The sequence below is a fragment of the Babylonia areolata genome, chromosome 3 (assembly GCF_041734735.1).
Source record: "Babylonia areolata isolate BAREFJ2019XMU chromosome 3, ASM4173473v1, whole genome shotgun sequence".
In the NCBI taxonomy this organism is placed as follows: Eukaryota; Metazoa; Mollusca; class Gastropoda; order Neogastropoda; family Buccinidae; genus Babylonia; species Babylonia areolata.
This window is the reverse complement of record NC_134878.1, coordinates 16,406,523-16,433,763: the sequence shown is the minus strand read 5'-3', so window position 1 is coordinate 16,433,763 and position 27,241 is coordinate 16,406,523. Positions and strand designations below refer to the sequence as shown.

Here is a 27,241-nt window from a genome sequence, read left to right as displayed (position 1 = left end):
CGTCAAATTTCACCCCTCCTCCAGCCTCGTGTGCCCAGTTTCCCCCAACTCACCATTCATCCACACCTCCCTCCTTTTCTAAACGGTAATACTCAAATCTATACATTAATACTCTAACAAAATGTCTTCTGTTCTCGATATGTGTGACGGGACATAAAACAAAATTCCTCAGTCCTCTTCCTACAAATAAAAGAATTATAGAAAAAAGGGAATAGCGAATGGTCGGTTGAAGGTGATACGGCCCGCAGACTGAGTGTATTGTAGGTATATCTCTGAGTTGGTTTTCTTTTTGTTGGCGGGCTTGATGCGTGTCTGCCTGTGGAATCTTGCAGTCTATACTAATTGTCAGCTAAAAAAAACCAAACAAACAAACAAAAAAACTGTGTTGTCATGTTGGATTTTTGTTGTTGGTTTCATGGTCATTGTGAACTCACCCATTTAGTTACGGTTCATTGGCTTCCCGTGGATTAATTCTTTATCTCACGTGCACCGACGCATGTTTTACAAGGGGATTGACACTCGGCAACAGAAAATCGAACATACAGGTGGCTAGGAACTTTTTTTGTACACACGCCATCATCTGTTCTTTTGCTCGCTTTCTCGGATCTGACTGCTTGACTTCATGTCTCGACATTGGCAGAAAACACACTCAAGAAAGGGAAAGCAGGAAACAGTCACTGTCATGTCCGCAGTTTATCGTTTCCCAACAACAGAAGACTAAGCACAGGTGCATTCAAAAGATTAATTTTGAAATTTCATTATCGTTTTCAGTTGTCATTGATTGTTCTAAATCTCAGACCTTCGTCATTGCGTTCTACCACCCACGATCCGTCGGCACTATTCAGAAACATGCAGTCATCAGTGACTGATTTGGAATAGATCATAGACATTTAGTTTCTGCATTGCCATTGTGAGAAGCGAGGGATGAAGCTGAAATATTGTTGGTGTGGGACCCGGGCTTCAGGCCTCTCAACGTTCCTTCGGCACGTCTCAGCCCGGGTGGAGGCATAGCGCCAGACTCTGTGGCCTCTTGTAACTGCAACTTGTATACCTAACCCATTCGTTTTGAGTTGGGACTGACCCATTTGTCCACCCGTCTCTCTTCCACATCACTGCTTTTAGTTCTCTCTGTTTCATCCGTTGCCCTCCACCTCGTAGCTTCACCACCACCCTCTCCCCATCCTCCAAGAGTTTCCAGACCTTGTGCAGCATGTGAACTTTGACAGGGGCATGCCCGTTATTCTTGGAAACTTTAATATTACTGACACCACTTCCACTGAGTTCATTCACTTGTCTGATATCTGTGTCTCAGGATTTCGATTTGGAGCAGTTGTTAATTTCTCCCACCCACAGGCACGACCGTACCCTGCATCTTAGGCTGATAATAAGGATGGTTTTAATCCAAGTTAGACCAGTCAGATCACTAATGGGTCATTGCCAGGTTTAATGTCGTCGCTCGTTTGCATTCTCCAATCTGTGCCCGTCCTTGCCGTTTGCAGAGCTAAGTTTCCCATCTGGGCAAAGTGAAATATACTGTCTTCCCCTATTCTGTTCCCCGTTCAGATCGCCTTCAACATTTTTTAAAGATTATTTTTGGAACAAGGTCCGTACCATTTCTGCTTCTCTGCCACCTGTGTCTGATCCGTATTATTCACTGTCTTTCCTGCGTTTCTCTGACAAAAATCAGGTTTGCATGTCTGACCATTCTGAACGACTCCAAGACATCATGGCATAAACACAGTGCATCATAGTAACCGTAAACTGAAAGTAAATTATGCAGATAAACAAAAACTGGTGATCACAGTCTTCAGACGGCAATGGAATATCCCTCCCACCCTCCCATCAGTCATTGAAGTAAATCAGAATAAATTTCCTTGTTCGACTTGGAACACAAAATGGTTGTGTATACATAAAATGTGGAAGTACCTTCATGGTAGAGATGACTTTGGGTGGAACGGAATGCCCAGGACTCATAGATTGGTCACCCACACTTCAAGAAGCCTCTATGAGAGAAGCGTCGTTCCATTGTGACAATCTACCCCTTCCAGGTAATCTCTAAAACCAAGGTACTTCAGCATTTTGTGTGTCAGTCCAGAGACCGGCAGTCTCTCAGGTGATTATTTTGCTTGCGTACATTTTATATGTAGTGTCCGTTTGGTGACTGAGAAAAGCGAGTAAATGATTGATTGTATTGTATTACTATTTTGTCACAACATATTTATTTGTTGTTCAGTGACTGGTGCATCATAATGCCCTGTCAACTGTCCCCCCTACGCCTACCCCCTCACCCTCCCCTCCGCAAAAAAAGAAAAGAAAAGAAAAGAAGAAAGAAAAAAAGATGATATGCGTGTTCCATATGAACTTTAACAGGTAGACAGATAGAGACTTACGGCTGTGCGTATTTGTGTATGCGCGCGTGCGCGCATGTGTCTTTCCCTTTTCTGTCTAGGAGAGCAATGGTGAGCCCCCATGGTCGCATGAACGCTGGTTCGGGGTGGTCTCTGTGATCAATCAATTACCCATGATGACGATCCATACCGCCGGTAATTTCTTGTGGGGAAACCAGCAGCGGTCTGTGAAGGGCACTCGCGTGCTCAGAGGGGTGCTACGTAGGTAACAAGTCAGGCACTCTTCTTTCCGCGAGCGTGAAATTATTCAGAAGCAGAAGCTAGGTCAGAGTGAACAGGATACGGTCACGAACTTTCATTCACGTCCGTGGGCACGGTCCGTGTCCCAGAAATTGTTGTTTGTATTGTTGTTAACAGTTAGTATTAGCTTTGGAACTGACTGAAGTGATAGAATTAGAAATCTTCTGCTTCTCGTTTTACAATTACGAGTACTGTATCTGACATATCTATAAATCTCTGTCTTTCTGTCTGTGTGTCTGTCACTCGCCCCAGGCTCTCTCTCCTTCAGTCTCCTTTTGCTCCCTCTCCTCCTGTGAGGTCTGCAGGTCTGTTTCTCTGTCACTCTTTTTCGCTCCCTTTCTCTATCATTTTGGCCTCTGTGGTGTGTGTGTGTGTGTGTGTGTGTGTGTGTGTGTGTGTGTGTGTGTGTGTGTGTGTGTGTGTGTGTGTGTGTGTCAGTGTGTATGTGTGTGTGTCAGTGTGTGTGTGTGTGTGTCAGTGTGTGTGTGTGTGTGTGTGTGTGTGTGTGTGTGTCAGTGTGTGTTGTGTGTGTGTGTGTGTGTGTGTGTGTGTGTGTGTGAGAGAGAGAGAGAGAGAGAGAGAGACAGAGACAGAGAGATCACCGATAGATTGAATCATACCAATTCCTTTGTAAAATGTGTGTTTAGTGTGTGTGTGTGTGTGTGTGAGAGAGAGAGAGAGAGAGAGAGAGAGAGATTCGGATGGTTTATTCAATTAGAAAGAGAGAGAGAGAGAGAGAGAGAGGAAACACTGCATACATATAATTCCAATAAAGATCAAACCGATTCGAAAACCGCCCGCACACCCAAGGCATAGTTCCCAGCACGCAGCCGCCGGATAATTGAACTCCCACTCAGTTCTCCCAACCAAAGATGGCGCACTGAGGCTGCATAATTCAGCCTGGAGAAGGGGGCTTCGGTATATCACCAATAGTTACCTGTCCCCTCATCCCTTTTTCCAGAATCTTTCGCTGTTGGTACAACAGATAATTGCCGCGCATGAGACAGATCTCGTGGAAGTAACCAGTTGCTCGGCATTTTGCCGCGGAGCAGTTGGTCAAATACGCGCTTACTGAGTCGCGGGCTACTAAAGGAGTTTGACTTCAGCTCAGAATTTTTGGTTTGCAGATTTCAAATTATTTTGAGGGCTTTAACGATACGTCCACTGTTTCACGAATTTCAGTGAAGTCTTCAGTACATACCCCAAGACTAAAACTCTCAGAGCTCCGATGACTTTGGGAGGTTCAAGAGGCTTGCGGTTTTAGTCATAAGTGATCGCAGTGAAAATGGTCCTGAAGAAAGCAGATGCTGTTGGGCCGTTGTGCAACGGTGGGACACTGCTCAACGTTCTGATACTTGTGACAGCACTGTTCTCCGCTGGCGTTCACGGATCACAGCCGACCAACAGGTTTAGTCGGTTCATTGAGCAGTCTGATCTTCTTTATCATCTGTATATTCGTTGTTGTCTTCTTTAACACCACCACCACCACCATCATAATCATCATCGTCGTCGTCGTCATCATCTCCTTTCCCCATTCCTCTTTCCCATGGTCCACTGTCTTCATCTTCTTCAGCTTCTTCCAACAACTCATTCTTTCATATATTTTTTTGTTCTTTGTGTGTGTGTGCGTGTTGTGTGTGTGTGTGTGTGTGTGTGTGTGTGTGTGTGTGTGTGTGTGTGTGTGTGTGTGTGTTATTTTCTGTCCAAATTTAATCCACGAATTGGATTTAGTCTATGAAAGTAAGTATTTGATAAACAACAAAAATGGTAAAATTGTTATGATTACATAATCTCAAGAAAAACAGTCTTAGAAAAAAAAAGTAAGTATTTTGTTTTCATCTTTGGACGTTAGCAGTATTCTGTCTATTGAAAGTGGTACGGTACTCGTCTTCAGCATCATGATCTTAGTGTTTCTTCTTCGTTTATCATCGTCTTCAGTGTTGTAAACGTAAATCAAAATGCACACATCATTATTATCGTCAAGTTTATTTTGTGCACTTGACAGCTTGTTCGAATGGACCCGACACGCGGAGGACTATGTGTCAGAGGGGAAAATGCTGTCTGGTCATTCCATCCTGGAGTTCAGGCACAAGTACGTCAGCAGTCAGTGTGCTATGGAATGCCTACGTCGTCATCAGTGCAAAAGTTTCAACTTCGATCACAACTCTGGCAGGTGTGTGTGGATTTCTTTCTTTCTGTTTTTTCTTTCCATGAATGGGGTGAGTGAGCATTCGTATTTTGTAGCCACTGTCTGTTTACTGGATCATTCAAAGCTTAGAGCTTGGTCTCTGACCGAGGACAGGCGCTTTGTACGGACATGCATATCAATTAATGAACCATATAAAGAAGCAGTGCGTTAGTTTTGATTGCTTGTTTATATGTTCTTGATGCATAATGAATGCAACCAGGGAAAGGTGTGATTAATTTTGTTTCAGAACCGATAGAAGTATAAAACAAGTGTGTGTGTGTGTGTGTGTGTGTGTGTGTGTGTGTGCGTGCGTGCGTGCGTGCGTGTGTGCGTGCGTGTGTGTGTGTGTGTGTGTATAATGCGAATAATGACTTGAAAAGCAATTTACCACGCCATGAATTACGAGCGATTACGGACTCACGCACATGAACTCAACTTAGCTGTTACGCAAATTTACCCCTAATTAAACGTCCAGCTTTATTCTGATTCAAACATTTTCGCGAACAATTTACAGGTGTGAACTGAACGGCGCCACACACCAAGACTTTCCGTCTGACATTGTGGACAGCGACAATACCGAGTACCACGTGCGGGAATCATTCTCCATCGATCCAGTAGGTATCTTCTCTCTCTTTGCTCATCTGTCAAATTCTGTTGTTGTTGTTGTTGTTGTTGTTTTTAAAGCCATATATGGCTTGTTCTTCCCGTGTTTATGTTTGTCAGTTTCTTGAAGTCGCACAGGCCTTTCTGGACGATTTTTACAAATGCTGTTCTTTTCTGCTTTGAGCTTTGTTGAGTTGGTTATCTCGCTATCTAGCTATCTAGTTATTTGTCGATCCATCTATATATATATATCATTGAGTGCGCTCTCTGTGAGTGCGCTGTTTGTGTGTGTGTGTGTGTGTGTGTGTGTGTGTGTGTGTGTGTGTGTGTGTGTGTTTCAATTTTGGGAAGAGGTGAGGAGGAGCAAGTGGACCTGTATGAACTAACCAGGGTTGATGAAAACAAGGGCATGATTCAAAATTTGAACATGGAATGGAGAAAATAAACTTTTTCCCGAACGCATTCCAAGACATTTGTCTTGGTGCCGTGGGACAGGTGCTTACAGAAACGAGCTAGAATAAAATCACGTGCATTTCAGTTATGTTTTTGAATATTCGGCCTATGGCTTTTCCTACGATGTTTTGCTGGAGGTCATTTTTGTTGTGTGACATGACTGACTGAAAGATCATCGCCATTAGGTTTCGAAATTATGCTTCGGCTGTAATCATTGTTGTGTAACATCCGTCTTAAGTTTGAAGTGAATGCACAGCACAATTGCTTCTCGTTTGCTGCCCGGACATAATATTGCGTTTGCATGCAGCCTTGCGTGATTTTGGGCCACCTATCTGTTGGTCTGGATATGACCGCGCGCGCGTGTTTGGTTGGGTAGGGGGTGTGAATGAGATTTCTATTTTTTTCCAGGACATTTTCAGTTGTCATCAGTGTGTGGTTGTCGGCATTTCTGTGCACCGACGTAGCCATATGCGCATTCGTATATTTGTGTATAATTTCTTATTCTTCGCCTTTCATTCATTAATTCATCCATTCTTTCTTTCCTCGCTTCTTTTTATTACTATACAATGCAATATACTATGATCTTTTTTTTTCCATCAGATGACACCGCCTCTTTGTAAAAAAAAACACAAAAAAACAACAAAACCAAAAAAAAAACCACAAAAACCCTTTCAATCTACTGACAGGATGCCCTGGGACCTTGTGCCACAGACCCGTGCAGTGGCAAAGGGTATTGCCTTGAGACAAGGAACGCTGCAGACGCTCTGGTAGCACTGTGCATCTGTCATGACGGGTGGACTGGATCCCGATGCCAGCGTCAAGGTCAGTTCTCTCTGTCTCTCTGTCTCTCTGTCTCTCTCTCTCTCTCTCTCTCTCTCTCTCTCTCTCTCTTTCTCTCTCTGTCTCTCTTCTCTCTCTGTCTCTGTCTCTGTCTCTCTCTCGCTGAGACAGATGACGGTTAAGGGAGGCACAAAGTGTAACAGTCGGAGGAACGAACTTTGCGTTGTTTGATATGAATGTGACGACGATAAGAATACAACGTTGACAACAACAGCAACCACAACAACGATAATGATAATGATGATAACAACAACGACAATGATAATAATAATGATAACAACAACAACGATGATAATAATGATAATTATAACAACAACAACAATAATAATGATGATGATGATCATAGTGAAAGCTGTAAACTACAGCAGTAATATGCATAATTTGTATAACAACGATGTCCACCTATCCATACGATAGCCTACCATGGTATACAATAAATACAATACAATAGAATACAACAGAATAGAATACAATACAATACAATACAATACAATACAACGTGCAGTACATTGCTACTCGGCCGGTAAGGACGAGGAGGAGTAGCAGTGAAGAGTACAGCACAACAATACACAACACAACCACACCACACCACACCACACCACACAACCATATAACCACACCACACCACACCACACCACACCACACCACACCACAACAAATCCACACCACACCACACCACACCACACCACACCACACCACACCACACCACAACCAAATCACAAGCACACCACACCATAACCATAATTATTATCACAACTTCACCACACCACAACCATATCACAACCACAACACAACCATATCACAACCACACCACGCCACACCACACCATACAACCATATCATAACCCACACCACACCACAACCAAATCACAACCAAACCACACCATAACCATAATTATTAACCACAACCAAATCACAAGCACACCACACCATAACCATAATTATTATCACAACTTCACCACACCACAACCATATCACAACCACAACACAACCATATCACAACCACACCACGCCACACCACACCATACAACCATATCATAACCCACACCACACCACAACCAAATCACAACCAAACCACACCATAACCATAATTATTATCACAACTACACCACACCACAAACATATCACAACCACACCACACCACACCACATCACAACCACAACCACACTACACCACACCACACCACACAACCATATCATAACCACACCACACCACACAACCAAATCACAACCAAACCACACCATAACCATAATTATCATCACAACTTCACCACACCACAACCATATCACAACCACACCACACCACACCACACCACACCACACAACCATATCATAACCCACACCACACCACACCACAACCAAATCACAACCAAACCACACCATAACCATAATTATTTTCACAACTACACCACACCACAACCAAATCACAACCAAACCACACCATAACCATAATTATTTTCACAACTACACCACACCACAACCATATCACAGCCACACCACAACGACACCACACCACACCACACCACACCACACCACACCACAACCACACCACACCACATCACAACCACAACCACACCACACCACACCACAACCACACCACACCACATCACAACCACACCACACCACATCACAACCACAACCACACCACACCACACCACAACCACACCACACCACAACACAACCACACCACACCACACCACACCACAACCACACCACACCACAACCACACCACATCACAACCACACCACACAACACACCACACCACAACCACACCACAATACACACCGTTTACCGCCGCTGCCGTGCAGCCCATACGGTGGACTGGGGACCGTGGGAGGACTGGGGGCAGTGCTCCGTCACCTGTGGCCGAGGCTGGCACCTGCGCAAGCGGAAGTGCATGGACCAGGTCACCCAGACTCCGGTCAGCGACCTGGAGTGCTACGGAGCCGACGTGGAGTATGGCGCGTGCCTCTTGCAGGACTGCCCAAGTGAGTGTCTTGGAATATGTCTGTAGTGAGTGTGTGGAATCATATGTTGAGAGTGTCTGGCACGTGCTGCTTGCAGGACTGCCCAAGTAAGTGGCAGGAATTACCTGTAGCGAGTGCGTGGATTTATATTTATATGTTGAGAGCGTCTTATGTGTGTGTGTCTGCAGGACTGCCCCAGTGAGTGTGTGGAATTACCAGTACTGAGTGTGTGGAATTATCTGTGGCGAGTGTGTTGAATTGTATGTTGAGAGTGTATGGCGCATGCTTCTTGCAGGACTGCCCGAGTGACTGTCTGGAACTATTTGTGACGAGTGTGTTGAGTTATCTGTAGTGAGTGCGTGGAACTATCTGTTGTGAGTGTGTTGAGTTATCTGTAGTGAGTGCGTGGAACTATCTGTTGTGAGTGTGTTGAGTTATCTGTAGTGAGTGTGTGGAATTATCTGTTGTGAGTGTGTTGAGTTATCTGTAGTGAGTGTGTTGAGTTATCTGTAGTGTGTTGAGTTATCTGAAGTGAGTGTGTGGAATTATCAGTTGTGAGTGTGTTGAGTTATCTGTAGTGTGTTGAGCTATCTGTTGTGAGTGTTTTGAGTTATCTGTTGTGAGTGTGTGGAATTATCTGTTGTGAGTGTGTTGAATTATCTGTAGTGAGTGTTTGGAATTATATGTTGTTAGTGTGTGCAGTTATCTGTAGTGTGTGGAATAAATATGTTATGAGTGTCTGGATTTATCTGTAGTGAGTGGAATTATCTGTAGTGAGTGTGTGTGTTTGTCTCTTTCCTTCTTTCCTTCTTTCTTTCTTTCCTTCTTTCCTTCTTTCTTTCTTTCCTTGTCTCCTTGCATGTTTTCTTCACGCCTTTCTTTCTTTCTTTCATTTTTTTTCTCTCAAAATATATTTAAATCTGGACGACAAACGAACTGTCAATGCCCCTCCCCCCAGAGTGGGAAGAGTGGGGTTCATGGGAGACATGCTCCGCCTCCACCACCTGTGGTCCCGGCGTCAAACTGCGTCACCGGAAGTGCCAGAACGGCGGGGTCCCCGGCGTCGACCGCTACTGTCTTGGCTCCACCAATGAAAGCACTCCCTGTGAGGGCATCGACTGCAGAGGTAAGGCGTCTAGCGCTGAAGGAAGGAGCTAAGGAGGGGGGGGGGGGGGGGGAATGGGTGTCATGTCATGCCGATCGGTGTTTTTGTCTGTGGGATTACTAAATTACTACTAACCCTGTCCGTGCGTGGAGCAAATAAAAGAGATAAAAATGGTACTACCCCCCACCCCCACCCCCACACCCCCACCCAAAACAACAACAAAAATCAACAAAAAACAAAACAAAACAACAACACACACAAAAAAAACCCATATAACAAAAACGACAGACAAACAGCAAACAGGCTCATGTGAGAAGAGTTTACATAATTTTTGCTTTTATTAATGTCTTGACATTGCCTAAGGTATTTCATCGCCATCATCATCATCATCATCATTATTAATATTATTGTTGTTATAATTATAATCATGATGATGATGATGATTATCAGTATCATTGTCATAGTGATTATGTTGTCGTAGTTGTTCTGTTGTTATTGTATATGTTAGTTGTTGATGTTTTTACTGAAATAAACAACAACAAAGTAGGTATTTCAAAGGGAAGATGAACGATATTTTAGGATGGTAATGATGTAGGCGACACAGCCCGCGAGCCTGTGCACGTGTGTGTGTGTGTGTGTGTGTGTGTGTGTGTGTGTGTTTACACGCGCGCATGTCCAGTCTGTATGTACATGCACCTGCGTGCGTTTCGCACGTGCTTTTGTAACAACATGTGCGTGCGCCCCCTCTCCTGATTGTGACAACCGCCTGCAGAGTTGAGTTCGACGAGCCACTAACTGACGCACTTTTGGTCAAGTTGTTGCGGAGCTCGTGAGTTTGTTCGGTGATGTAAAGGTTGGGTTGTTCGTTCGGGGTGGGTCAGCGAGTCCTGTGACTCATCACACCACAACCATACCACAGCCATACCACAACCATACCACAGCCACACCACAGCCATACCACAGCCATATCACAGCCATATCACAGCCACACCACAGCCATACCACAGCCATATCACAACCATACCACAACCATACCACAGCCACACCACAGCCACACCACAGCCATATCACAGCCATACCACAGCCATACCACAACCACACCACAGCCATATCACAGCCATACCACAGCCATATCACAACCATACCACAGCCATACCACAGTCATATTACAACCATACCACAGCCATACCACAACCATACCACAACCATACCACAGCCATACCACAACCATACCACAGCCATATCACAACCACACCACAGCCATATCACAGCCATACCACAGCCATATTACAACCACACCACAGCCATACCACAACCACACCACAGCCATATCACAGCCATACCACAGCCATATTACAACCATACCATGACCATATCACAACCATACCACAACCATACCACAACCATATCACAGCCATATCACAGTCATATTACAACCATACCACAGCCATACCACAACCATATCACACAACCATACCACAACCATATCACAGCCATATCACAGCCATACCACAGCCATATTACAACCATACCACAACCATACCACAACCATACCACAACCACACCACAACCATATCACAGCCATACCACAGCCATATTACAACCATACCATGACCATATCACAACCATACCACAACCATACCACAACCACACCACAACCATATCACAGCCATACCACAGCCATATTACAACCATACCACAACCATATCACAACCATACCACAGCCACACCACAACCATACCACAACCATACCACAACCATACCACAACCATATCACAGCCATACCACAGCCATATCACAGCCATACCACAGCCATATTACAACCATACCACAGCCATACCACAACCATATCACACAACCATACCACAACCATATCACAGCCATATCACAGTCATATTACAACCATACCACAGCCATACCACAACCATACCACACCACACCACAACCACACCACACCACATCACAACCACACCACACCACACCACACCACAACCACAACCATAACCACACACACACCACACCACACCACACCACAACCACACACACCACACCACACCACACCACACCACACCATACCTAGGTGCTTGACCGTGTGCTCTGCAGGCGCCATGAGGCTTGCGGGTGGCCTGGAGCCCGGGGAGGGACGGCTGGAGGTGTACAACGACCTGACGGGGGAGTGGGGCAGGGTGTGTGCCAACCAGCTGACTCCCACCACCGCCAGCCTGGCCTGCCGACAGATGGGCTTCCCTGGGGCACACGCTGGTGGGCTTGAAGCTGTGTCTTTCTGTCTGTTTTTTTTTGTTTTGTTTTTTTGTTTATTTGTTTGTTTGTTGTCTGTCTGCATGTCTGCTTTTCTCTCTCTGGCTCTTTCTCTCTTCCTTACTAAAATCTTTTTTGTGTACTTTTTTTTCAGTTATAAAATGTTGTGTATACGATGCTGGTTCCTTCCCCCTTTATTTTCGGTATTTTGTGTGTCTCAAATGTATGTATGTACCTCCTTTCCAAACAGGCTGGTGGCCATGCAGTAAAATATTTCTGAACTCTCTCTCTCTCTCTCTCTTCTTTTCTCTCTCACGTTACGAGGGCAGCATGTAAAAACCGCAAAGGTTTCTGTTAAACCCTCTTTAGTAAAGACTGATCAATATTTTTGCCTTGTCTTTTTCTCTCTATTTGATTCCAACATTTCTTGCCCTCTCTTCTTGTCCTTATGTGTAAAAGAGGGCAGCACGAAAAAAAAAAAAAAAAAAAAGAAAGAAAGAAAAACCGTATAGGCTTATGTTAAACCCTCTTTAGTAAAGATTAATCAAGAGTCTTGTCTTGCCTTGCCCTCTCAATTTTTTTCCAACGTTTCTTGCCCATGTGTATTTCTTTTGAAATCCATCAGTGTCCACATACTCCGGCTTCAGAATCAAATTTTATGCACTGCTACGTTATTCAACGTGCAGCCATGCCCTATAACCTCCTAGTGTCCGTTCTATAGTTTCGGTGATCATTGATGAGGGAAGAAGTTGAAGTCATTTACGTGTCACTGGATATAAGCAGGCCAAGGCGTTGTTTTCGGTCAACGGAAACATCTTGTGCCATGGGGCACGCATTCTTCTTTACTCGGCATGTGAACAAAACACGTGGGATTTTACCAAATAAAGCTTGTGTGATGATCGACTGTGGCAGCTTGCAAAAGAAAGAAAGAAGGATTTATTTCCTTGCTGACAAGAAAATCGAAAACCAGAAATACCAGGTGACTGTTCAATTGTGGCAGGTCCACTTCCTTTGCGTTAGCTGTGCTTGACTATGTGTGTATTCATATGTATGTGTACATAACTACATACATGTATATGAATGTGTATTGTGTGTGCGTGTGTTTATGTAAGTTTGTGCCTGCCTATGTGTGCGTATGTGTTAGGATAGCTGTTAGATACACATGTATGTTAAAATGTATGTATGCAGTGTGTGTGTGTGTGTGTGTGTGTGTGTGTGTGTGTGTGTGTGTGTGTGTGTGTGTGTGTGTGTGTAGTCACATTTTGGTGTGTGTATGTAACATAGATATAATGTTTTATGTTAACAAAAGCGTTTTTGTAAAGCACCTAGAGCAGATTTCTGGATAGTGTGCTATACAAGTATCCATTATTATTATTATTACTGTCCATTGAGGACCCGACTTCAGAAAAGGCAAACAATGGGTAACGGGAGGAGACTGATAAATTTCATTTCCTGTCCTATTCTCAGATTCCCACGTACTGATCACATGAAATTTCCCCTCACCTCCTTACCCTGCACTGGCTCCCTCCCGGCTGGGGCAAGAATGAAATACAAAGTTGCCTGTCTCTGCTTCTTTGCTTTCCAGTCCGTTGGACCTACCTAGCTTTTTAACCTCATCAGTGCTTAAACTTCCTCGAGAACTCTCCGTTCTTCCTAAGGCTGTCACGTTGCCTCCTGGAAATTCCTCGCGTCAGTACAAGAACCATGGTGAATGCTCCTCCGTTTTTGCTGCTCCACACATTTGGAACAACCCTGTACGTCATATCCATTTATCTGACGCCGTCTCTGCCTTAAGCTATTCACTAAAAACAAAAACAAACAAACAAAAACCATCTTTTCAAAACCTACATGTTAGCATTCTCAGTCTTTATTATTACCATCAGCATGAGGATTAGTATCAAGTCTGTGTTTCAGCGGTCAAGGACGGTCGGTACAGCGCACCGAAAGAAGACCGTCTGGCTCTGACAGACATCGTTTGCCAAGGTGGCGAGCGAACTCTCTTGCAATGCGTGCACAATCCCTGGGCCCTCAACAGCACCTGCAAGAAAGGCCCCAACTTCGCTGGAGGCGTGCAGTGCAACGGTAACTTACACCGAAAGAGAGAGAGAGAGAGAGAGAGAGAGAGAGAGTGTGTGTGTGTGTGTGTGTGTGTGTGTGTGTGTGTGATAGCCAGTTGTGTCGACTATGACCATCGAACAGTAGAGTAGGCAAACTGCTGTCCCAACTATCTGGGCTAGAATTTTATTATAGTCACGGCCAAGAGGGTTTTAGAACAGTAGACATTTGGATGGTTCCCAAAGGCTAGCTTGCCTCCAAGGCTGCAGCACTAAGAGCCAGTGCAGTCTTGCCTTCTAGTGTGAGAGTCACAGTCCTTCAGAAAAAAAAACTAAGCTTTAAATGAATTCCCATTGCAATCTGGAGAAATATTGATCATACACACACACACACACACACACACACACACACACACACACACACACATATATATATATATATATATATATATATGTGTGTGTGTGTGTGTGTGTGTGTGTGTTGATAGATCGATAGATAGATGTGTATATATATATATTCTGTCGCGGCAGAAACGTAGGCTGTACCATCAGCTGTGAGAAATATTGCTGTGATGACTTCATCAGAACTGTGGTTGGTATAAAATGTGATTGTTAAGATGTGAAAAACAGAAACAGACTGCTTTTCCAGAAAGGGTGGTGTTAAATGCATGGTTTAGTCTTTGTTAGTCTGTATGTGTGTGTGTGTGTGTGTGTGTGTGTGTGTGTGTGTGTGTGTGTGTGTGTTTCCCCTAACAGTCAACGGCGCGTGGAGCCTCTGGAGTCCTTGGGGTGACTGCTCAGTCACGTGCGAAAACGGGACACGTCAACGCACGCGGCAGTGCGATCACCCTCCCCAGAAACACAGCGGACGAGCTTGTGAGGGAGAGAGTGTCCAGTACAAGCCGTGCACTCTGAAAATGTGTCCAAGTAAGTGTCGTTTCCTGGTGTTTGTGACATCTTTTGGATAAAAAAACAAATAAAAAAAATTCGTTTTGAGTCGTTGCATTTGTTATCATGAAAGTTATTTTATAGTTACTACTAAGTTTGTTATCCAAATTAGAAATCTTGAAACGATTTAAGATACCATTCCTTAAACATTTTTAAGCCACTGTTGGCTTTCAAACTGTAATCTCACCACAGGTTAACTTAGAGATCTGACGAATTTTTAACTGGATTAGTTTGTGTGTTTGGTGGGATGATAGTTTGAGAAATTTAATTGTTCATGCAACGATTCTTAAGGTGAATTGTCATAACATGTTTTTTGGAAGTGGTGCAACGTATTTATAAATTTGGGTGTTATTTGACGCAGTTTAGATGGGTAAGTATATTGGACATTTCTGTTTTTGAAGTAAATGTATATATAATGATTAAAACCTTTCTGTATATAAGTGACAGTATGGATTTGGGTGTCTGTATATATTCGAATGGAGGAATCAGTGTGTATGTGTGTGTGTGTGTGTGTGTGGATAAGTGGGTGGGTGCGTGCATGCGTGCGAGAGAGAGAGAGAGAGAGAGAGAGAGAAAGATACGTCATATAGCGAGAGAGCTTGACAATTCCAACAAATCATCTTTTTAGAGGATAGGGGACAGACATCTCTTAACTGGCATGTTTTAAGAAAAAAATATATATAACAGGCTCGGGAACATATTTATGTTGGAGGCAGTTCGATACTGTTACATTCAAAAAAAAAATTAAAAAAATTAAAAAAGAAAGAAAAAGAAAAACAACTTTCAGAGGCTCAGGCAAAGAAAAAGAAAAAAGAACTGAGAGCAAAACAAAATACTATGTGCATCTTTGGTAAGGGTATTTTGCGGTTAACCTACCTTTGCTTGTCATTATTAAAGTGGTACTGTCCGTTTGTATTTGACGGTCAGATTCATCAGCGCTGATGCAAAGGTACTTGGACTGTGTTCTTTAGAATGATGTCACCTTTAGAGTACTCTTCACCATACTTCCTTTCCCCATCGTTTCTCTTCGCTTCAAATCTTCATCTCCTCTTTCCCTGTCATTCGCTTTGTCTTGATTATGAGAAGAACAATACATTTTGTCTGAAGACTGAAAGAAAAGAGCTCGTAATGTTTCAGCTGTAATGTACGCTTGCTTTTCTGGTGGCCCATGGTTTGAAGAAGCAAAATTACTGAAAACCCTGTAGAGAAAAGTTCACTTTAGAGTTGTGGTTTGCTCTCACTCATCCATACTAACTACTTGACTGATGGTGTACTGCATGCCCTATGTCTCGTTCTGTTTGTTTGACCTCTCTCTGTCGCTCTTTCTCAGCTGTCTCTGTGCCTCTGGATTCTTTCGATCGCTCTCTCTTTGTCTGTTTCTTCTTCCTTATTGCATGTCTGCATGCCTGTCTCTCTGCTGTTATTCCTTCTGCCTGTTTTTCGTCTTCTCTCTCTCTCTCTCTCGCTTTCTCTTTTCTCTTCTCTGTCTTCGTTTTGTGTATCTTCTCAAGTGGGTGACAACGTGATTGGTGCATTTAGATTTGTTTTGCTTGCAAAACCACTCTGTCAGTATTTGTATCTCAATTTCTCTCCGTATAAACATGTAGATGTTATTTTTTCGCCTTATTGACTAGTTTTGTTTGTTATGAAGTACTCTTTGTATTGGCTATTGTTTATTCTAATTTTTGGTATTACCTCTCACATATGTTTGGTTTAAAATGATTAAGGTTTTCACTGATATGAAAGAAAGTTAAGTCAAGTTTAGGAATATATGGCATATACGAAACGCTGTATTTGCCTCAGTTAATTTGAATTTATTCCATTAACAGATCCATTTGATTACAGAAGAAACAAAGTACACTCATTAGTTTTGTAAATTGTATCCGAATGGAAGTATGACCAAATATTCTGATATTGTCTATTGTGACAATGATATTCTGGTTATGGTTGATAAAGCTTGAATATTGAGAAAAATATTAATGCAGTTGTTTTGCATATGGCACTTTTACGATGGGAAGGATAGTGGGATCTGACATTCTGCAGAAGAAAAAGGTTTTGTGCATCCTTTTTAGAGTCTAAGCCTTATATTTCTCTGCTTCTGAATAATTACACAAAGCAGTAGGGGGATAGAATGGAATTTTATTACAATCACTTAATTAGCCAGTATGAGTTAAAGTTAATACAAGTAAACTGGATGCTACGAGTTAAGGCTAAGTATGGACTGAAATCGTACAGCAGTAGTGATGAATACATTCTGTTAAAGTGGGTTTGGTTGTTCTGTCCTGTTCTTTTTTTTCTGCTCTCTCACCTTTTTTTCGTTTTTCGTACTGATTGACTTGTTGATTGAGTTTCGTTTCTACTAACTTCACATCTTCATCACGGCAAGGCCCCACCCATCCTTCTTGCAGGCGATGGTACGTGGGGGATGTGGGGGGCCTGGAGCACGTGCAGCGCCCAATGCGGACCCGGCACTCAGACACGTGCTCGCACGTGCATCAGTAGTCAGCCGTGTGTGGGCCCTAGCAGCGGCACAAAGGAGTGCTACGCCGAAAACTGTCCCGGTATGACATCAGCACCACGTCACAGCCTACGTCATACTTCAACTAGAACAGAGAGAATCTGTGTGGTAGTCCTTATAATTAATGTGGATGGTTGTTTTGCGCCGTGCTCTTTTATGGGACGAAGTCACCTGCTTGCACTGCAAAGAAAGAAAGAACGAAAAAAAAAAAAAAAAAAAAGAAAGAAGAAAGACAGCACACACGCACGCACCCATACACACACAAACGCACAAATGCGCGGGCAAGCATGCACAGGTGCACATACATACACATGCGCGCGAACACTTTCAAATAAATGACGATGAGCCTTATTTATTTGAGAGCTGTGAAACAAGTAAAACAATGCATAAAAAGAGCACAGCACATTTTGCTTAACAGTATGTGTTGGTATTCAACTTGCATATCATAACATTGCGGCTTTTTTATTTTATCATTATTTATCTCTTTTTTTTTCTTTTTTTTTTGCTGCGAATATAATGCTGCTTTATTTTTGTGACAGTTTTGTCCGCTACTAACAATACGCTTTTGCTCATAAATAAATGGGTGATAATAAACGTCTGTATGTGTCTGCATGTTGCATGCAATGTCACTTTATTTTGTGTTCTGCTGGTTTGTACTCATTCCACGACTTGCACTTCATGCACACTATCGTAATACCAGAAACGGAGCGATTCATAACGCCTTTGTCAACAACCTTCTCCAGCCACGTTTGTCTCAATTGAACACAGCCCGCTGGTCCCAGAAACAAACAGAGCTGTGTTGCGAAGCTGCTGGAGCTAGGATAAAGCGTCCACCAAAAAAGCAAGCGATCTTGGTTAAGAGAAAGGAAATCGGATCTAAATCAGCGGAGAAAAAACAAAACAAAACAAAACAAAAACAACAACAAACAAAACAAGAACAATAATAAAAATGATGCGCCGACTGCGCGTCCAGTAAAACTAAGTTATCCAAATCCAAAAACTCAGGTCTTCAAGCTGTTCACGCCATCAAAATAGGAAAGGATTGCCTGAGAGCAAAACCAAGTCAACGTAAGTTTACCTTACATAGGATATAAGGATTTGCATAGTCATAGGCCTAGCTCCCTCCCTACCCACCCCCCTCCTCCTTCCTACCTCCAGTGCCCCGCTTTATTTTAACCCTTGCACTCCCGTCCAGTCCAGTGTTGCTCAGGTTTCTGATCGTCCTGGCCTGGGTCTTTGCAAACCGGTCCATAAACTGTATGCTCTTCCAAAATGCCCCGTTACCACGTGCACACAGTCGACGGAGTGTGGAACTCTTGGGCGGACTGGTCGGCCTGCTCCTTCACCTGCGGGAACGGCACTCAGGATCGAACCCGGACCTGCCAGGGACCGTTCTATGACGGGGCCGACTGCGCTGGCCACGCCTCGGAGCGGCAGGGCTGCAAAGTGCGCGAGTGCCCCGGTGAGTGGTAAGAGTTGAGATGTTGGTCGGGACTGGGGTTTGACACATGTTCCCGTGATCAACTTCTTTTGTGGGTCAGCGTCGTTGGTTCTGTGTCAGGTGTTCTGTTTTCGTTCTGTATCTTGATGAAAAAACGAAAAGGGAACTACTGACCAATTCTCTCTCTGTGTGTGTGTGTGTGTGTGTGTGTGTGTGTGTGTGTGTGTGTGTGGCATCAACTGTAGCAACTGTTATCTATATTACTTTATTGTTGAAAACGAGTCTTTTGGAAGAGCCGTATGAACACGTATCGAAAGAAACAAACGGTACAGACAGTGTTTTGTATGTTCGGTATTGACGTCTTCAGAAGCACAAATTCTTGTCCACGGTTTAGTTTTTTTTATTTTTCATTTTTATTTTCAGTTTTTAGGGCCAATGCAGGACCTCTTCACAGACTCGTACACACATGTGTTTCTATCTCTGTCTCCCTCTCTGTCTCTGTCTCTCTCTGCAGCCACGATCATGTACATGCATTCCTCTTGTCTTTGTCCTAATCCCGCTTCCCCCGTCCCGCCTCTCTCACACACCCTTCCAATATTATGTTTTTTTCTTTCTCCAATCACTGAAACTCACCCTCTCCATTTTACATTTTGTACTCTATCTCTTCCACATTCTGTTCTCTCTCTCTCTCTCTCTCTCTCTCTCTCTCTTCCTTTCTTAGTCCCCCCCCCCTTGCCTCCCCTCCCCTCCACCTCAACCGCCCCCCTTTTCATTCGAATATACAGAAATGTCGATTTCTAATTAATAATAACAATCATCATTATGATAGAAATGATAATAATCCAAATAATAATGATAATAATAATATAATTTATTTCCAGTCTAATAATTATCATCATCTTAGGTGAACAGACTATAAATAAAATAAACGATAAACGATCCTCTTGTCTTCTCTGCGGCGCTGTTCAGTGGACGGAGTGTGGGAGCAGTGGGGGCAGTGGACCACGTGTTCACTGACCTGCGGCAATGGCACGCGCTCCAGAAGCCGCACGTGCACAGGGCCATTCTACGGCGGTCAGGACTGCCAGGGAGACACACAGGAATCGGAAGGCTGTAATACCTTTAACTGTCCAGGTAAAAAAAAAAACAAACAAACAAACACACACACAAAAAACAACAACTGACATCCCTGTTTTGTTGTCTTTTTATCCCTTGTGTAAATATACTGGCAGTGTTTTCCCCTCTTATTGTAACGGTGTCATCATTTGTGAGACTGCTTGGGAAAAATCGAATGGATTTTTATTACTCTTTTTTTTTTCAAACTGCATGTGAGTTTAAGACACAAAGTTCCAAGGAAGACAAATAAATAGCTTCAAATAAAGCGAAGTCCATAGGTTTGCATGAAGTGAAATAGGTTATTTTGTGCATATAAAACATAAAAAATAATCGTGTTTTAATGTCTCAAATTTTAAGCATACATTTCTTTTTCAAAGACAAGGATTGCAAGAGAGCCAGATTTTTTTTTCTTACAATAAATGAAAATGTGAAACGAAGCTGGTACTGAAACAGAGATGCATTATACAAGTATATGTCTCTGACGTCTTAACTCAAACATTATTCCTGTGATACTGGCTAGAAATGAAGTATTGAAGGTTTGCAATTCAGTGGTGGAATTCGTTTGGAAGCAATCTATACCGTGTTTTTCCCAAGCTGTCTTGCATAGTATATCTATACTGTGGATAACCCCGCTTCCTTGGTAAAACTGTTTCCCTTCCCCTTGGTAAAACTGTCGCTTCCCTCCCCACCCCTTTGTGAAACCATCGCCTACCCCCATGGTAACAGTGTCGCTTACCCTTTTGGTAAAACTGTCGCCCCCTCCCTGGTAGTCTTGTCGCTGACTGGTGTAATCGAATTCTTTTTCTGTGCATGTTTTTTTTCTAGACTCTACTTAGAGACAATGTGCTTTTGATAATCAAAGGTCTTTGATTATCTCTTCCAGTTTGCGATGTCTGGCAGTTTCTTATTCGATATTTCTCAACATTGTCTGTCTGTCTGTCTGTCTCTGTCTCTCTCTCTTTTCATCTCGTATCCATTTCTTTTGTTTGTCTGTCTCTGTTTCTTTGTCTTACACACACACACACACACACACACACACACACACACACACACACACACACACACACACACACACACACACACGCGCGCGCATTAGTGTGTGTACCATTCCATGTCTGATATACTTTATATTCTTCTTCCTTTTCTATTCCTTTTATTATTCTAGACATGCATGAACTTGTGTCGTTTTATATTCCCCCGAATAATCCAGACATGTATGAACTTGAGCCATTTCATAATTGCTTTGTATACTATTCCTATGCTTCATGTAGATCTTTTATAATTTTCTGTCATGAAAACTTCTTTATAATGTTATCTGGATATTGTACATAAAAAAACGTCATTATGGTTTATCAGATCTCTCCCTCTGTGTGTGTGTTTTTCTGTCTGCCTGATGATTCCCCCACCCTCTGTCTTTCTATCTATCGATCTGTCTTTTTCAGTGTGTGTGTGTGTGTGTGTGTGTGTGTGTGTGTGTGTGTGTGTGTGTGTGTGTGTGTGTGCGAGCGCGCGCGCGCGCGTTTTATTTCCAAATTTCTCTCTGTGATGTAATACACACTACATTTCTACATTTACCTTGCATGTATTATGATTGTGTGCTGGCTTTGATGACTCTTGAATGCATGTTGTAATCATTTCATGTGATATATCATGTGCTTTCCTCTTCGTTTCTGTCCTGCCTTCCTGTCTGCAGATGGCGCTGGTAACACCCTTTCTCTTCACCTCTACACACACCTTTTTTGTGCTTGAAATGACCCTGATCTGTATGAATATACCCATATGTCACCCCCTCCCCCCTCCTACCCCATCCACCCTCGTGCTGCCTTTCTCCTGTTTTTCCCCCTTACGTTGACCCATCTTTTCTGCCATCACGTGACACGCCTTACGATCACGTGATTTGCTTTGACGCATGCGTAGTGGACGGCGAGTGGTTCCCATGGGAACAGTGGCAGCCATGTAACGTAACCTGTGGAGGGGGGTACCAGATCAGGGAGCGCAAGTGCAACACCCCGCAGTTCGGCGGCAAGACTTGCGTCGGCGCATCTAAGGAAACTCGCGATTGCGGTCATACACCGTGTCCCAGTGCGTATTAAAAAAAAAAAAAAAAAAAAAGCACAAAAAGAAACGCAGCTATGTGCGTTGTATACTGATTATGGTGGACGTTTTTACAAACAAACAGAACCATTTAAATCTGAATGAATCTTTTAAGTTTCCAAGCAGCTGAACAAAATAGAGTTTCAAAAGAATATATGATGCATGTTGTGGAAACTAGTTGATTTAGCGTATGATATATGCATTGGGCCGCATATTCTTCATGGCCAGGAAAACGAAGTGGCCTTCTGAAGCCAAAAACTCCCACACAAACCGGAAACTGAACAGACGGTTAACTTAAAGCGCGAGAAATAAACATGATGTCGATAAACGATAGAAAAGTACTCAGGCCTGTGCCATACTAAAACCGGCTTTACCTTAACAATTAACTGAGAACGGCAGAGAGAGAGAGAGAGAGAGAGAGAGAGAGAGAGAGAGAGATGACTTGTGCAAGTTACAATTTTCTTTTGGAAAGGAGAAAGTGTGGAGAGAGAGAGAGAGAGAGAGAGAGAGAGAGAGAGAGGATAAATATTTAGTGTGTATCACTTTTGCAGTGGTTTTGAAAGTAATCAATTAACTGAGAACGGCACACACACACACACACACACACACACACACACACACACACACACACACACACAGAATAGCTAAATATCTTGTGCGTATTACTTTTGCAATGGTTTTGAAAGTAACCAATTAACTAAGAACGACAGAGAGAGAGAGAGAGAGAGAGAGAGAGAGAGAGAGAGAGAGAGAGAGAGAGAATAGTTAAATATATAGTGTCTTTCAATTTTGCAGTGGTTATGAAAGTAACATTAAGACATCAGATTCGGCGGGGAAAACAAACTTTCTAACAAATAAAAAACCGAACACGTATCCAGAAACCTGGGACAATTTAAAAATGTCTTTTCTATATTAAGGCCACATACTTCAAACCGCTATCTGTATCACGCACATTCTTCTTTTTTTGTTTGTTTTGTTTTGTTTTCTGGTGTGTTTTTTTCCCCCACATGTCTTAAAATGCTGTGCCTTTCAGGTCACTGTGTGTGACCAAACATTGCGAACGTCTTTTGAATCTGAACGGAAAGTAGTGGTATTGTTTTAATTAGTGTCGTCCACGTGGGAACAAATTGTATATGCTGTCAGATGACCTTTAAAAAAAGAAAAAAAAGGACCCTGCGTCATGGTGACTCCTGAAAAGGGGCCATTTATTTGTGTCTTTGCCAACATTAATTTATTCATTTATCTATTTATTTACTCATTCGCTATTTTAATTCCATTTACTATGCTATCCAATGGATTACATGTTTATAACATTGGGTTTTCTTAAAAAAGAAGAAAATCTTATTAACATATTCATTTACATGATATGATCACCAAATTATTGTTTTGGTGTGAATGACACATACTTTCTTACATACATGCAGGGGTTGGGGTGGGTGGGTATTAGGTAAGGAGAAGGGAATTAGGTGGAGAGAGGCAAATAGATCTTAACGGCGTTGACAACGAACTGCAGTCTTTACGCATTTTCAAAAATCGTTAATCAGTGTGTTGAAGGGAAGTTTTTTTATTTTGTTTTTTTTCCTTCATGTTGGCAGCTTTCAAACATACAAACAAAAAACGCATTTATGCTGTATGTAGATATTTGCGTCCTTCAGTGCAACGTGACGTTTCGATCAAAACACACAGGAAAAGGGGAAGAGCGAATTGTCATGGTACCCTGAGTGGAGCACAACGTAATGCAAAAAATGTCTGGCCTAGTCATTGACGACCGAGGTCGCGCTGTTGCGTTGTTATGAAGCGCACGCATTCCCTTAACAGCTGTGATCTGACTCTGCTAAAGCAATCCGATATCATGTGGAATTCTTTGGAAACCTGCTCTACGTGCATCCAACAGAAAGAGCGAGAGAGAGAGAGGGGGGGGGGGGGGGGGGGGCGGGAGGGAAGGGGGCAGTACAGTAGTAAAGCGGGCGAGCGACCAGTCCATTGTTTCTGATTCAGCATTTTTGTTTGGGCTTTAGTCCCATGGAATACACACACACACACACACACACACACACACACACACACATATATATATATATATATATGTGTGTGTGTGTGTGTGTGTGTATGTGTGTGTGTGTGCGTGAGTGGGTGTGTGTGTGTGTGTGTGTGTGTGTGTGTGTGTGTGTGTAAGAAAATTTCACTGAGCGATAAAGTGATTTCTTTCTATTTGTGCAGTTAAACAGTATCAGTATCAGTAGCTCAAGGAAGCGTCACTGCGTTCGGTCAAATCCATATACGCTACACCACATCTGCGAAGCAGATGCCTGACCAGCAGCGTGACCCAACGCGCTTAGTCAGGCCTTGAGAAAGAAAAAAAAAAGAAAAAAAACAACATAAAAATACTACTACTAGTAATAATAATATTTATAAGGCGCAAAATCTCGATGAAGTAAACTCTAAGCGCACAGAAAAGACAACAATGATGATAAATAAGCAAATAAATGTAAAACATGCATACACACATCCACACACACACACATGCATAACAGATATGCAACAAACATGCAATTTCACAGATATGAAAGCACAATCAAATACACATAAGCGTACATGAGCCCCAACACACACACACACACACACATTACCCTGCAACCCCCCCCCCCCCTCCATCCTCCACACACTCATTTCTAGGCTAGGCTAAACAGAATGTTTGTATATAGTGGGAGACAAGGAGACAAAAAAGAACAGTGCCAAACAAAAAATGTATAATGGCACACAACTGTATCGATTGTTGGTTGTCTTTACAGGACTTAGATTTAGTAGACGCATTGACAGTATCACTGGTTGACTGATATTTTTGTAGCTTACTGAGTGAGAGGTTACATGTGTTTTGTGTAATACAGAAAATACATGCATCGAGCGTTTAACTTCAGCAGTAAAGGCGAATCGTCGAATGTCATTTTAGCTGGCTTGAAGCAAGCGTAGATACTTCAACAAGCGATGTATACAACGCACCGAGTGTGTATGTAGCGTAGATGACAAAGTAACATGAGTTTGTGAGTGGTGTAGAGTGTAGTGCTGCTTTGGTGAACAATACGTGAAACAGAAACTGCACAAAGTGTGTCATATATCAAAACGTAAATCACGCGATGGTTTCTGTTAACCTTACAGCTGGCTTGTGGCATGATCTGACTGTAATGCTGACATTGCACCAGGTCACCGGATGAATAGAGTAGATGCTAAGATCACGTGATCAATGGTGTGACTATGGCGGGCGTGTAGCAAGGTTGAACTACGATGTTGATATTGCACCGAACGAATAATGCAGATTAGGCGAACAGTCATCTGATAAATGACTTTTACCCCAAGCCAGATTTCTAGCTCGGGTGAATGTTTTAAGAGTGATGTAGAAATTGCACGAAACGACAGTGATTGCGTGGGAAAGAAAGACTTTTTAGGGCAGCTTTTCAGGGATTGGTCAGCTTAGATATGGTGCAATGAAATGTATAGATGTTAAGTTGTGGTGTTGTATTGTCGGTGGAGTGAAGTTGTTCAGGAAATTACATGAACATAAAATGTGTCATATGTATAAATCATAGAACACACACTCACGCACACATGCACAAACACCCACAAATTACCCAATTAAAGCTTTTGTCCATGTCGTAAATAAAAGGAGTTTTCTTTCAAAAAGAAAAACGTTCTTTGCTTTCACTAGTGATGCAACCTCAACAACAAGAGCATGATAATAATAATAATAATGATAATATAATGATGATAACAATGATAATGATAGTAATGATAACAATAACAACAATACTAATGATGATAATAACAATCGCCAAATAGAAACTCGTAAAATAGTCTTTGGGTCCATCAAGTTTGCTTGTTTTGGTTGCATGTTTTGGTTTGTATTTTAAAAACACCACCGCCACGGCTGAAAAAAAAGTTATTTTGGTGTGTCTTTTCTTTACTTTTTTGTTGTTTTTTTGATCAGAATCGATACCGAGCTGTTGTAAATTGTTTGCTGACGTGGCAGACCCGTCCAGGCTGCCATAACAAATCAAGTATTCACTGTTGCGATCTTTGCGTGTCTTGCTTCACCAGAAAGTCGGAAGACTCTGTCAATTATTCATTTGTCCCAGCTCAGCTATCGCGTCGAAGGGTGGGAAGACAAATAATGAATGAGTTCCTTAGATCAGATGCTCAGGTAATTAAGAGACCTGTTACTAAAAAAAAAAAGAAAGAAAAGAAGAAGCGTTGGCAAGAAATTCATTCGGTTTCGAAGAGAAAAGACATACTACGCGTACACAGAGTTCACTTAAAGATATTTATATACACATGCATGTAGAAATACGATTTAGACATCATTTCTCAAAACAGAATATTACAGTTTTGTTTTGAAACCTCGAAAATGTCATCATTTCAATACCAAATAGGAAAAAAATATGTGAACATTACTTTTATTATTAGAAAACGAATTTATAAAAGTAATTTTCTTATCTGTATTTACAGTTTATATCTATCTCTTGTAGTTTGTAGGATTTAAAAAGATTGTAGACTTGGCTTTAATGACATTGCTAAATATTTTCTCATTTACTGTCTTGTAATAGTCGTGGGTAAAAGTATTGTACATGAAACGTTAATTGGCCTTGTGAACATGTTTTAGACAAAAAACTATGTATATATGTTTATAGAACACAATATTGTACACACACACACACACACACACACACACACACATATATATATATATATGTATGTATGTATATTATATATATATATATATATATAGTGCTTGTGTGTATTTGTGTGTGTGTGTATGTGTGTGTGTGTGAGAAAGAGAGAATATATCAGTGCAATTTCGATTTATGAGCATGCATATTTTCTGTTTTTTCTTTAATTTGTGTTGATGAGTTTCTTATTGATGAAACCCATTATATCTCAAATGAAAATGTAATACGAATCATAACATGAAATGCTTTGGTGTTATTTGATCAACCCGTGGAAGGAGTTGTAATCCG

General features: G+C 42.3%; 1 protein-coding gene across 1 annotated transcript in view; it reads left to right on the top strand.

Moving 5' to 3' along the window:
• The first annotated feature begins 3,648 nt into the window (after positions 1 to 3,648).
• Positions 3,649 to 27,241, top strand: part of LOC143280246 (SCO-spondin-like) — a 73,862-nt gene continuing 50,269 nt past the window's right edge. Inside the window, 12 exon segments of the mRNA XM_076584879.1 lie at positions 3,649 to 4,055; positions 4,654 to 4,821; positions 5,351 to 5,450; positions 6,579 to 6,714; positions 8,539 to 8,718; positions 9,656 to 9,823; positions 11,906 to 12,064; positions 13,976 to 14,143; positions 14,872 to 15,042; positions 18,879 to 19,043; positions 19,992 to 20,156; positions 22,056 to 22,220. Coding sequence (XP_076440994.1) covers positions 3,934 to 4,055; positions 4,654 to 4,821; positions 5,351 to 5,450; positions 6,579 to 6,714; positions 8,539 to 8,718; positions 9,656 to 9,823; positions 11,906 to 12,064; positions 13,976 to 14,143; positions 14,872 to 15,042; positions 18,879 to 19,043; positions 19,992 to 20,156; positions 22,056 to 22,220 — 1,867 coding nt within the window. The 5' untranslated portion in view covers positions 3,649 to 3,933.